Source organism: Coloeus monedula (genome assembly GCF_965178545.1).
Source record: "Coloeus monedula genome assembly, chromosome: 13".
NCBI lineage: Eukaryota > Metazoa > Chordata > Aves > Passeriformes > Corvidae > Coloeus > Coloeus monedula.
The window spans coordinates 7,055,881-7,069,989 of NC_138793.1; the positions used below are offsets into that span (position 1 = coordinate 7,055,881).

Consider the following 14,109-nt stretch of genomic DNA (forward strand, 5'->3'; position numbering starts at 1 on the left):
GAATGCTGTGTCCAGCTCTCAGATCCTCAGCGCAGGAAAGACACGGGACTCCTGGAGCGGGGCCAGCAGAAGGTGACAAAGATACTGAAGGGACTGCAGCATCTCTCTGATGAGGAAAGGCTGAGGGAGCTGGGCTTGCTCAGCCTTGAGAAGAGATGACTGAGAGGGGACCTCATCCTTGTCTGTCAGTGTCCAAAGGGAGGTGTCAGAGCGGGGACCAGGCTCTGCTCCGTGGAGCCCAGCAGTGGGACAAGAGGCCATAGGCAGGAACTGATGCCCAGGAAGTTCCACCTGAACATGAGGATTTCTTTGCTGTGCAGTAATTGAGCACTGAACAGGCTGTCCAGAGAGGGTGTGGAGTGTCCCTCACGGGACATTCCACAGTAGCCTGGATGCAATCCTGTGCCATGAGCTCTGGTATGGCCCTGCCTGAGCAGGGAGGTGGGACCAGATGACCCACTGTGTTCCCTTCCAACCTGACCCATTCTGCCATTTGGTAACAAAGCTGATTTTAAAAACAAGACATTATCAAGAGACAAGCCAGGCTTAAAATGAAGTGCAAGGGAAAGAAGTGCTATGTGTGCATCACAAAGGCAGCTCACCCAGGAGATTTAAGGTTTGGAAAACATGAGACAAAAGAACCAAATGACTTTTTAGCCCCAGTCCTTTAATAAGGATTACACTTGGGAAATAAAAGTGTAACAACATAGCACAACTCCTGGCATGTGATCTGACCAGTAACTGTACAAATCCTACTGCAATGCCAGCAGGAGTCAGGACAGTCAGAAAAGAAAGATACCAAAGCTTCCTTTCCCATTCCATTTGAACTGATTGCCCTCAACAGAGACAAACATTTTCTGTGACATTAAGTTGTCATCAGCTTCTGTAAAGCCCAGCTCACTCAGTCTTTTCTTGTGCATCTGGCACTTCTTTGCAGAAGTAGCCCCAAGTACATTTGCAATTTCAGAGTTGTTTTCAGTTTGTTCAGAAGTCCCAGCTCGTTTATAAAGCTCCAACTCATCAGTTACACATCCAGGTTGCTCTTGTCTGGAGCCCTCGGCACAGGCTGTCTCATCACCTGCCTGGGTAGGTTGTGTATTCCCTAAGGCAGGAAAGAGTCAATGTCACCAAGAGTCATGCAAAACAGCCACATCATTAAGAAATCCTGGAATTAATTTTCTTCAATCTTAGCATTGTCACCTCATCCCACTCACTCTTTGGTTGGGCACTTCATGACAGCCACAAATTTCAAATAAAAGTTATGAATTATGCAATCCAAAAACCTGGGTATACTAGACTTACTAGTTTTACAAGTTTCTTCAAGGAAAAGAAAAATACCTTTAGTTCCCTGTGCTGAAGCATCCTTCATTTCAGAGGCCATCACTGGTCTAACCAGGACCACACCATATCCTTCATTATTATGGATCATATTATTAACCATGGTTATCTTGGGAGCCTCATAATCCTCATCTAAGAAGTTCTACAGAACAAAACAGAAATCCAACATGTCACATCCAGCTAAAGGGATACAAAAACCTTCCAGTTTTAGGTAGAATCAGTTCTCTGCATTGGCTAGAGCACAATTATTTGCCTACACAAGCAGCATTGCAAAAGATATTTTCTCCTTCTGGCAAATAAGAAATAAAACCAGGTGACTGCTTTGGTGGTCAGGCCAAAGCAAGCAAGTCCCATTGTCATCATGTGTGATGTGTACAAGTTCCAGCACAGCACAGCAGGTTTTAAGCCAACCCAAACCTACTGGTACTAACGGATGCAGTGATAAGCTTTTGGCAAACCAGTACCTTGTGGCTGGGACTGACCTTGACCAGTATTCCCTCCTTGCAGTGGTGGATCCCGTTGTGCAGCAGGGTGCACGCACTTCCTGGATAGATTTCCACACCAGCACCCTACAAGACACAGTTGGTAGCAGTTCACAAACAGTTCAGGCACATTTACAATGGAACTTGACCACTCCATGGCAGATCTTTATGTTCATCTACCAGTTTGCACAATGCAAAACTCTGTTACCCCTCAGCTTCACAGCTTTGCTACGCAGCTCAAGCAGCATTACTCAAGGCTGAGGCCCCCCAGTATTACTGGCACCAGTCCATGAAGGCCTGCTGAAGAGTAGATGCACAGCATTGAATTACTTGCTTGTTTTTCAGTCACCCCTCTCAATACCTCAAGCCCCATCATTCTACAAAATATCCAAATCAGAGTCCATTTTTGTGTTTATCATCCCTCTGTAACAAATCAAAGGTGCCAAAAAGGGCATTTCACTTGCATAACAAATGGAAATGAGAAAACTAGTTATGGGCAGAGAAACCAGGAAATCACTTTAAAAGTACTGCAGGACATGAATCAGCAATGCAGCAATGATTATTTCACAGATGTCCCCTGTTACTGCATCACTTTGCTATCATCACACACAGACCAGCCTGACACATTTTACTAGAGGCTACAAGACCCCTGGGACCACTCTTGATTCAGTAACATCTAGCTATCCAAAATGAATTTGTAAAGTTCTCTCCAGAGCAACAGAAGCCACTCTGTGACTGACTGCACTATTTCGAAAGAGAAACCTTTATTTTCAATTAGGCAATAAGTCAAAGTTAAGAATGAGTGTGTACCTTGGCCCCATAGAGATCTGAGTTTTTCATCAGTAGCTCAGCTGATGTCCTCACTGTTATTCCTGTGGTTTCACACTGTAACACACAATTCTCCAGTGTGGTTTTCCCGTGATGGACATCTACATACACAGAAACAGTTATTGCTGGATGAACCAGTTCTGCAAAGACAAACGCCTCCAACACACAGCCTTAGAGCAGCTTTGCAGTGTGTTATTTTCATTTCATCCACTTCAGATTCAATTCACTGATTTGTTCATGTGTGGTTTGAACTCATGCTGTTTTTGTGGTCTAAGCAGGGACAAACTGGTTGAAGATTTGTCTTAAAGTTTGTCTTTTTTTTTATGACAGCAGTAATTCTTTTCATTACATTCCTAACAGACTTCTGGACTCAAAAGATATTAAATACATGCATACAAGTGTTAATAAACTTTTTAACATGTTTAAAACCCAAATTTCTGTTGAGGCAAAATATTAATTAGCATCTTCTGCAAAGACAAGGCCATGCCAAATAAACTCATTGGATACGATTTAGACTTAGTTGAGTGTCAGTCTGAAGGTGCTGGAAACAAAGTCCTACAGGACTCCTACAGCACGTGCTGCTCCTCAGTGGAGCACTGGCTGAGGTCAGCTGCAGCTGCATATTGCCATGGAGGCTTTTCTATGGAAAGAGGAATTTTTTCCTTTTCCACTCAGCCTGACACAGGCTGCACAGCACTCAGAGACACAGCAGATCAAGTCAAAAGATCTTATCCCAGTATAAGAAAAAAGTGTAAGAGCCACAATAGCTTGAAAGTACAAACAGAAGTTATTTTGATGTCCACATTATAAGCAAGTTAAAAAAAAAAAGAGGGGGAAGACTTGATACTTATACCTGTAGGGCTCCCCTCTACAATATTTTGTCAAACTGCAACACTGGGTCCCCAGCTTTAATTCTAACACTATTTATAGAAGAGTCACAAAAAGGTCAAGATGCTTTTACACTTACTTAAAATCCCCTCCACAGCATCATGTTGTACTAACTTCAAATTGGAGATCTTTATATTGGCTCCTGTACAGTCAAAGAAGTTGTCTCCTTTACCTTGTTTTTCTATCACGACATCATCTGGCAGGCCATAGCCTAAGGGCAGAGGTGAAAGATGCAAGTTTGGAGAATATCTGGTGACAATGAGGTGTTCAGTACGTAACAGACTCTTAAATTAATGAAAGAAGTTTAAAGCTTGATGTTTTAACACCTTGAATAGGATTTTCACCAAGTGGCCAGGCTACACATTACACCCCCTCTGTGCCAAGGTATGGGCACTCCAAAAAGTTACCTTACTTGAATGGCACACAACAAAATGCAAGGTTATTTGAGAAGTTGAACAAATGGGTAACTGAGCTCACATTTGCCAAGGCCGAAGTTCTCACTCCCAAAAGTTACAACAGAGCAGGGGGGATGCAGGAACTGAGGACACACAGGCACCTCCAGTCTGCTCTCCAAGGACAGAAGTTCACTAGAACATGCAAAGCTTCCAAAGAACACAGCGGGGAACAGCAGCCACATCACAACACCAGAAAAAAAAGTGGAAAGGGCTTGATACTGTTAGTATGCCTCACTCAACTTCCCTATTTGCCTGGAATTTGGGGAGAAATTCAGCGTTCCTGTGTTGCACAGGCTCCCCAATTAATTCGGTTTAAAAAGAAGCTTTCACAAGCACATGCCAACATTGATTTACTGAGCCATCCACAGCCGTCAGCATTTAAGCGCTTACAGGAAAATTTATGAGCATGTAAAGCTTTTATTGCTTGTCACTGACAAGAATCATGATAAGGAAAGCAATAATGCAACATCCATTAAAGCAGCATGAGTCCTATCATTTTCTGAAAGCACACACAAGATAAGAAGGGCCCAAGCAGAATGCCAGCTTTTAACCAAGTACATAAATTAATAAATACTGCCACGTGCAGGTTAAAAACAAACAAAAAAAGAAAAAAAAAAACAAAAACAAAAAAAAAAACCAAAAACCTGTGGTGATGCGATACTTTTACTGTATTTTCATATGTTCTCTGTACCCCGATGGTTCATCCCTACCTTCCCCACTTCTGTTCCCAGTTGGCTTGCCCCAGACCCAAGCCGCTCCCCCGGTGTTCCCTATGTTGCTGTTCTCCTCCCCTTGTTCCGCATCAATCACCCAAACCCCTCCCGTTATTCCCTAAAGTTCTGTGCCTGTCACCAGAGCCCCCCCCTAATTACCCAAATATGGTCCCCGTCAATCCCCCGAGATCCTGCCCCCTCAGACACCTCCCCTCTTGGAAATCCCCTGAACCACGACGCCCCATTGGGGCATGTGACCCCTTCCCTCCACCCCTCAAGACTGTTGGTTTATGTGAATGTCAATCCCTGTCCATATCCCTCCCTTAGAGATCCCTATTGGTCCCCTGACAAGCCACCCCCGTTGTAACGCCTCCCTTTATAAACTGTTCAGCTCTGATCCGGGCTTATCCTCTGCGGATACCCTCCAATGGAGTTGGACTACCTCCTGTGGCAAGCCTCCTCACTACTTTTTATCCTCTCCCTCGTCTGGGCTGCTGTGCCTGGAGCTTCAGCTCCCCTGGGCAGAGCTGAACTCCAGAGGAGCAGCTTTAAAGCCGAGAGCCTCTGGCTGCTCCCCACTCCTGTCACACACCGCAGGGAGTAGCCGAGCAGAGGAGCGAGCAGTCAGTGCGACACAAAAACCAAAACCCAAACAAACAACCTTTGAACAAGAGTTGGCAGAAAGTTTTAAAGACAGGCAATTTCATGCAAAGTTAAGTGATTGATATTTCAACACATGGTATTACCCAGAAACCTTTTCCCACTGCTATGTAGATTTAGGGTCACCCCTGGAAAGGAGGGGGCATGGGACAGTTCCAGCATGGAAAACACCACAGGACAGCAAAAGTCAGATGTAGCTTAACTTCTCACCACTACAGAACAAGGTTATTATCCAAAGCAGGAGTTTAGGAATGATTGTCCTACAGAGTGCCTGCAGTTTTCTGACTGTGCCTTTAGCTTGCTTTACACTTCACCTCTGAAGCAGCAGCCCTAGAACAAAGGAAGGTTCACCTGCTGCCCAGGGGTGTTCACTCCCCAGCAGGGCTGTGCCCCTGCCTGAGGCTGAGGGGCTCCACAGGCAGCCCAAGGCCACTGTCATCCACTGACACGGAGCACAGACAGAGAAGGGCTGATGCTGCAGGCTCCCAGCCAGCTTGAACAACTATGGCACAAGCAGAAGGGAAGTTCTCAGGTGCCTTTGCAACACCTTTTTGTCCAGCATGGAAGTTATCTTTACCATGACTTCATGCAACAGCTACTGCTTTAGCCTTATTTAGTTCCTGAAAGTTTTTATTTATCCCTGACTTACTAATCTTCATACTTTCAGCCCTGGTACTGACTTGCACAGAGGCTGGGAAAAAATGAAAGCTCTATGAAGCAAGTCACATATCTTCCATGAGTCACCCCTTCATCCCAAAAAAGCCACCAAAGCAGCCAGCTGCTCAGATTAGTGCCAGCAAAGTTTGTCTTGATGCTCCTACTTCAAACGTTCCTGGCTGCTCCTACTGCTGTAATACCTTATCTAACAGGAGTCCATATAAGAAGATTAAATACCTGACAAGTACTTGTTATTCAGAGCATGGTTTGTACTAAAAATACATATTTATGTGCCTTGCTCCTTAAAATAGAGCAGCTCATCCTTTAATGTGTGCTACTGCACTATTTGTATTTCAGTTTCCTCAAAGCTAGAAAAGCAATAAATAGCACCACACACATTTTAGAACAATGTCATTCTTGAGATAAATAAAGCACTTTATCGAGGTCCCTTGTCCTGCAGGTGCACTGGTTATCACAATGTGTATCTTTATAAATCAAACACACACAGGAGATGGGCAAGAAAGAAAATGACACTCATAAAACAAGAAGAGCGAGAAAAATAAAGTCCAGAACATCAGGAAATTAAACTCTCAGCCTTCTTCTCATTAAGAAGCTTTGACAAGATAAAAATGCAACTAAATAAGTGTATGAACAGCTGCAGAAGCCCCAGTGATAAACAGACTGTAACACTGCAACAGAGTACGCCTGCCTAAAGCAGAGGAATACACTGAGAAATCAAGAGTGGTGAGACAGCAACATATCCTAGGCAAAGCAGAAGTATTTAAGACACAAATATTTTGCAAGAAAAATTCTAAAATCACATCTGTTGTGTCTGTTTCTACAGAAAAAATGTGTTAATCAAAAGCTTCCTCCTCCACCTGCGTGCCTCCCACAAATGCAGTCAGGTTGGCAGGCCCTGCTCCCCATCACTGACATGCTCCAAGTGCCATCACTACATCCTAAGAGCACCTCCTGGCTCCTTCCTCATGCTCTCACTGGGGCTGTTGCAGCAGGGGGGCTCAGAGGCTGCCCGAGGCCCATTCAGACATGCAAAGAACCACAAAGACATTTCGCAAGTACTCTTAAGTTAGTAGAAGCCTCTCAGAATAACTTCTCTGTTTCCACTATTACAACGAGTTAAGTCCCTTAGGTTTCTGTTGAATCCTGTCTATTACCTGCATAATCACCACTTATGCAAAGAGGAGGAAATTATGAATTTTCTACCAATTAACAAAATCTGCAGTTTATCTGCACTATGGCTAACAAAACAGCTCACTCCACCCTGCATTAGGCACAGCTCTGCAGCACAAACAGGAATACTTTGCAGAAAAAAGCAAATGCTCCTGGCAAACTCTGCAGAGAGTAAATCCTTACACAGAGCTAGTTTAAGGCATTCCATTTACTTGTTTAAGGACCTTTAGACTAGCAAACCTTCTACCTTCTATCTCAACGGAATCAGCAATGCAGAAGACGCCATCGACAACATAATGACCAGGACAGATGATGACTCTGTCTCCTTCATAACAGGCATTTACAGCTGCCAGTGGATCACAGTGAAACTGCAACAGACAAAAAAGTACAATCAGATCCCAAAGAATGCTGTAAAAATGGGTGCTTTTATGCCCTTAGAGCTTGCTTTCAATTAAGTGCTGCTGCTTTTGCTTAAAAGAAACCCTTTTAATGGCACCAATAATACAAAATTTCTACTTTGAATTCAAGAATTGTAGCCCTCTGAGGACAAAACCAGCCTTAACACATGCCTTTGATGTTTGTGTCATGCCCATTCCCCCAAGAGAAAACTGTGGACACACAGATCAAGTAACACATACACCCTAAAGCAAACTTCACTACAGCCTGAAGCCAACACTTCAATTGTGCCTAAGTGATTTGCCATGAATTTACCACAAAGAAATGGGTGACAGAAGGTAAAGAAAATAAAAACCAAACAATTCAGCAAGTAGATCAGAGCTGGTCTGAATACTCCTGTGTTTGCTCATGGTACGAGTCACCCCCCAAACATGGTTCAGATACCACAGTGGTAAATAGTGTCCATATGGTCCTTTTCCTTGATAAAGAGGGCAGGCTGATATCCTTCACAAACATTACTGAGGAATTCTATACTGAAGGATGACAGAGAGTACAGAAAAACTACACCTTTATTGCATCCCAGCAAATTCCAGGGTAAACATAGTAAGGGGATTTTTTCAGTTGCCAAGTCAGAAAATCAGATTTATAGCCTAAAAGTTATTCCAGGACCTTCCCCATGGCTCCATCTTGGCAAAGTGTAATTCATGAACATGATCAGAATACAGCAAACCATTTCATCTGGGTGCAAGGAATTCAGCCTGTTCTTAACTGCTGAAGTAGCAAGTCTTGTCTGAGTTCACTGAAACTAAACATAGCTGCTCCTAAAATAAATTATTTCCTACACAGTACCAAAGCAAGAAAATGACATTTCTTACTTCGAACTCTAGATCATGATCAGCAGCATCAAGAGGCATGGGCATTTCAAAACTAAATTCAAATATTACACCTTACCATGTTTCATTGTAGAATTATTATAGGTTCATCTCATTTCCTACACACAGGAAGTAAGTTGCTTGTATAGAGTACGCAATAGGCACAAATGAATAAAAAAAATTATTTGTATCATCCAGTTTTACCACTTATTGTTTAAATTACAGTGACTTTTTTTTTTTTGAACTGACAAAAAAATCCCACCACTGTAGTGTAGTATGTTGCAAATGTAGTATCTGGCACATGGTAAATTAACTTATTCTTCCACATCGTTTCTTGAGAGGAAAAACTATTAGCAGACAATTCCTGTCACTGCACCTGTATTTCTAGGCCTTCACAAGATTCTGGGCAAAGTTTATCCCTTGTCAACAGATGAAGCAGACTTGCTGTCATGGTCCAGGGCACAACATGAGTGACCTTGGCACCCGTTGGTCTCAGTCCTTTAGCCTGGAGGCTGCCATACTTCTGGTAACCAAACACGTACCTGCAACAAGAGCAACACAGCCAACAGCTCTTCCTTCAGTAAACACCTCCTCTAAGTGATGTGATTGCCCTTAGGAGCCTCCTCCCCGCACAAACCTACCAATTACCTCAGCAGAGGATTCTCAATTAGTTTTAGCTTTTGTTTTAAGTGCTCCACTTTGTCATACAATTTTAGTCCTTCCACCATGGAAACATTCTCTGCTTCTGAGTCCGAATCATTGCTTGATATGCTGTTCCTCACATTTAAAAACTTCTCATAAAGTTCTTCACATTTAGCCAACAAGTTCTGATAATCAGCTACCAGCCCAGAAGGCACCCGGTGTTCCAGGACATCATAGTGCCTGCAATTCAGAGCAAGGGGTCAGCACATTCACAATCCTCAAAGACCAAACATGAGACTGGAGAGAACCTGAGGAGTTCTGCATCAGTGCTTAAGTCAAAGTTCTCTGCAGTCTGCATCAACACTGTTCCACTTTATTTGCAAGCAGCAAAACCAGCAAATCAGAACAGACATTTTACTTTCTAAATAGCTGCCCATCCGCCTTGAAAGATTGTATACAACTATCAGAAACTCACTCCAAAATAAAGGCATAAGCACAGCCATAAAAAAACGGTAACAATTTAGAAGGTAATATCTAAGCCTTTATTAGAAAAACTAGGAAAGATTCACACACATTCTTCCTGCAGAATGACCGATTTACAAGTTTTTGTTTACATTCAGCTCCATTCTGGTTTTTATTTTATGCCCAGAGGTAAGGAATGGAGTATCCTATGCCAGCCTTTATTAGGATTACAACTTGTACCAGTGTGAGGGTGACTATTGCTGGATTTAGGGCACCATCTGATGGAATGCCTAAGACTACAGGTAAAAACTGAGGGCTCAGAAATCAAGTGGCAGCCTCAGTTGTGCTCTCTTTCCATACAAAATTTTGACCAGCTGACAGTGAATGCTGTTACAACAAACTTGCTTTGGTTTATGAGTCAACAGGGGTTTTTTACACCTAATTTTGAGTCACTATTCCCACATGGCACATTCCAGTGGTTCTGCCCTAAGAACAGCAAAGGTGTTGCACTCACAGTCTCAGTCGAGGCTCAACACATCGAACGAAGTAATCAAACTCATCCTCCTCCTCCTCGTCCCACGTCCTCCAGATGCACCGGTAGAAGAACCTTTGGAAGCCAAGTGTGAAATCATACAGAGGAGAGCAGAGTCAAGAGCACTGGAAACACCAATGTAACCAATGTGAGAATTCACCTCAAAGCATCACCTTTCTCTAAATTCATGCTACTGTCCCCTAAGCTGCTCAGTACACACAGAAGTCACCTCTCCTGTTGCTTACCTGCATAAAGAAAGAGTTTTACTTTGTGTCTAAGTTTAAAATTCATAATAATTTCCTACTTCCTCAAAAGGGAGTGAACAGCTAAAAGCTGGATTTGAAAAGCAAGACTGACACTCTTCATATTCTGAGGTTTTTTGGTTGTTTGGTTTTGGCCAATCGCCCTTCAGCTAAGCTTTCTTTCTGACAATGTAGGTCATTCCTCCTATTTTAGCTTTTTTGTCCACTCCTAACAGCCAATTTTGTATAGAGATTTCAAACAGCATGTAGTGCCTGAAAGAAAGGAAGACGGAAAAGAGACAGATGAAAAAGAAGAAAAAATATACAGAATCTGTAAAGAGACACCTAAAGAATAAAGAGCAAATTTAGGGGAGGAGGCAAAATGCAGAAAGAAGAACAGGACCAAAAAAATTAAAAATCCACCAAAATGTTATTAAAGAGAAAGAATAGTGTACTAGTCTGCAAGTGACACAGTCACTCTGGGGTGAAAAAGAGAGGGAAAGCAGTCTCCTCAGAGTACCAGTCATCAGATTTACTTTGGAAAACTTGGCTTGTGGAGCTGCCAGCATGGCCCAAGAATTCAGGACAGGACGCACGGGGTACTAGCAGGGCGTAATTGTCCTACCTGACATGCTCTATGGCTAGTGCTGTCTGGTCAAACTCTCCTGACTCATCATACACAACCCACAGCTCCTGCAGCAGGATCTGATGTTCCTTCAGCTCCAGGAGCTCCTGCATGCATTCCAGGGTAAAGCTGCCATCCTGGGACTCGCACAGGAACGGCTCACTGAGCTGCACAACTGCCTTCAGAGCCAAGAAATTCACACCAACCACCTGTGGGAACAAACAGCTCTGCAGATTCCCTCAGAACTGCAGATCCAGCTGAGGGAGGGGAACATGATGTGCCTCAGTCAGGGCCATTCTGGGTCCCAACTGACCCACACAAACCAACATAAATGGCACAGTACAGCCAAGGCCATCTCGACAGCTGAATGATGACCCAGAGTTAAGCTTCTCACATCCACAACGCTAAAGAGCCTTTCCCATATCCAAAACTTCATTCAAATCCCTCATAATGCTCATAGCAAGGCCAGTAAGTTGCTCTCTTTTTTCTTTTTTTTTTTGCTTTGTTTTGCTGTTTTAAAAAATGGCAAAAGCGGTATCCTCAGACTCAAACAAACCAATACTTCACAGCTCTTTGGGACCCCTTTGAGGCTCATTTTTCAAAGTGCCCACAGGATACAAACAATCCAAGTTTCTTGTTAGTCTGGGCCAGTGACAGCCATTTTTGTCACTAACTGGACAGAAGAGCTGAGAGGCTACAGAGTTCTTCCCTCCTCAACCATGTGATAAAACTGCAAGTTTGAACATCCAAGGTTTGCAACAGGGATGTATGACCTGGACATTGAGAGACCTAGAAAAGTCCGTTGCAGAGGTAAATTATGTAAACTGGAGACAAATGCCTGAGCAGCAGTGATCCACTCACCCCAACAAGGACCTCAAACACATCAGTGCGCCAGATTGCCTGCCAGCCAGAGGGCTCAAGGACCTTCCCCAGGTATTCGGCTATGAACTGCTTCACCTCAGAAGCTTTGCAGTCAGCTAAAAAGAAATTGAAGACATACATTTATGCAAGGAATAGATGAAAAGTCCTCCACATCACTGGAAAATGAAAGTCAACACAATTGAAATGTTCCTCTACCACCTGTCATGTTGGACTTCATTTCGTTTTGCTCGTGATAACCATAAGCATTTTTGCTAGTTTTCTTAGTATTGAGAGAGCTGGAGAGCATCTGGTTTGTGCTCCTCTGAAAGACATCCAGGACTCAACCTTCCAGTCACTGAAGGTTTCAGTGCCAATCGTATTAAGCACATAACCTATGCCTTATCTTAAACAGGTTTACAATACACAAAAAAATTCTAGGAAGACCAGGTAAAAGAAGGCACAGAATCCACTATTAACACCTCTGCCTTTCCATCACTCAGGTTTTATTTACTTATATTAAAATTACTGCCTCCTGGTCCACCAGCTAGAGCAGCTGAGGTTACAGCATAAGTGATGACAGGACACTGTATATTTTCCAGCCCCCATTATTAAAGGCATCTCGCACCTTAATATACAAGTGACTCCATTTAAACTAGATCGTTTAAAGTCACTACAAGAAAACTGACACCACCGTATTTGCCTATGAAAAAATTACTTACCCAAGATGTAATCCTGGTAAGCTCTGAATCGCTCGTAAAACAAAAGATGATCGGTGTGAAAAATATCTGGAAAAAGCACGTTCCCGTCTGGCACAGTCCTTCCTAAAGTAGTCCCTGGTTTGTCACGACTGCCATAGTCACTCCAGGAGTCAGCACTCGAATCACTCTCAGCATCTTCCCGGTGCAGATCTGGGAAGAGGAGCGGGAGTAAAGCAAACCCCACGAGCTGTCAGTTCAGCCACACACTGGTCTATTCCCAGAGAACTCCTGTTCAGCCCAAGGCCTATCACGAACCTGCTTTCTACGGCACGTCTTAAAATTATCCTTCTTGAAGCGTTTCAAACCCATACACATTCCTCGACGCCCATTTCAGCGCCCGTAGTAGGCACTGACAAACATACCAGAACTTTACGATTAAAAGGAAAGAAACCCCACCACATTTTAGTGTTGATTTCCAGAGCCATCCCTACGTGCGCTCCCTCGTTTCCAGGCCGGTGCCCACGCCCCGAGCCGGGGGGCGGCTGCGGGGCCGGCCGGGTACGAGGGACGTTCAGCCAAGCAGGCATTACCCTGCCCAGGGGGCGGCCCGTGGTGGATCCGAACCCCAGCCGGAGCAGGCCGGACAGCACAGCCTGACCTGGCCGCCCCTCGCCTCCACACCATCCAGCTGCATCCCTCGGGCACCGCCCGAGCGCAGGGCGCAGGCTGTCCGCGGCCCTCCCGGCTCCCCGCGCCCTCCCCGCCCGCGGGCACACGCAGCCCATACCTCTCTCGGCTTGCTCGGCGCGGTCCCGCGGGCCGGCGCCGGCAGCGGCAGCCGGCGAGTCCCGGCCATCCCCCTGCGGTCCCGGCGGCCGCGGCTCCGCCATTCCGCCTGCTCGGCTTCAAACCGCCCGGGCCGCCAACGGCCGCGCCGGCGCACGCCTGGGGAGCTGCCGGCCACCAGCGCCGCGCCCTCATTGGCTGGCGGCAGACAGCGCCCCGTCCTTATTGGCTGGCGGCAGACAGCGCCCCGCCCTGATTGGCTGGCGGCAGACAGCGCCCCGCCCTGATTGGCTGGCGGCAGCGGCGGCCGTTGGAGCGCGGGTTCCTCGGCAGCCGCTGCTGTGCCGTGCTTGGCGGGGCTCGCTCTGCGGCAGGGCGGGAACAGCGCAGAGCGGCCGGAGCCTTCCCCATCAGGGCCAACCGAGCCCACGGACTGGTGCGGTCCTGGCAGGCAAGGGGCGGCCCTGCCGGCGGGGACGGGCGTTCCACACACAGCCCGGCGGCCGGGGATGCTGCCATCCCTGCCCAGAGTGGATGCACAGCGCCCGGAGAGAAGGAGCAGACAAGCCGCAAAAAATGTAAAAGCACCCAATAATCAGCACCCTCAAAAAAAACAAACAAGACAAACAATAAAAAAAAAAAAAACACCAAAAATCAACACCAAATAAACGAACTAAGACCCCAGCCCACGACAAAAGGAACGGAATTTTCTGGAGCGCCGGGTAGCCCCGCCTTGCTTTCAGCCCTGGCCGGTTCGTACACAAAAAGCACCTGATCAAAA

The 14,109-nt window shown here is 45.4% G+C and overlaps 1 protein-coding gene across 1 annotated transcript; it reads right to left on the reverse strand.

Annotated features, from left to right (window-relative positions):
• Positions 1 to 782: 782 nt before the first annotated feature.
• SHCBP1 (SHC binding and spindle associated 1) lies at positions 783 to 13,432 on the reverse strand (the record flags this gene model as incomplete). The annotated part of the gene is made up of 13 exons (XM_082290174.1): positions 783 to 1,102; positions 1,339 to 1,480; positions 1,821 to 1,907; positions 2,631 to 2,749; positions 3,616 to 3,747; positions 7,460 to 7,580; positions 8,857 to 9,022; positions 9,129 to 9,362; positions 10,099 to 10,191; positions 10,984 to 11,192; positions 11,845 to 11,960; positions 12,564 to 12,752; positions 13,330 to 13,432. The coding sequence occupies 13 exons, from the start codon at positions 13,430 to 13,432 to the stop codon at positions 783 to 785; spliced, it is 2,031 nt and encodes a 676-aa protein (XP_082146300.1).
• Positions 13,433 to 14,109: the final 677 nt, after the last annotated feature.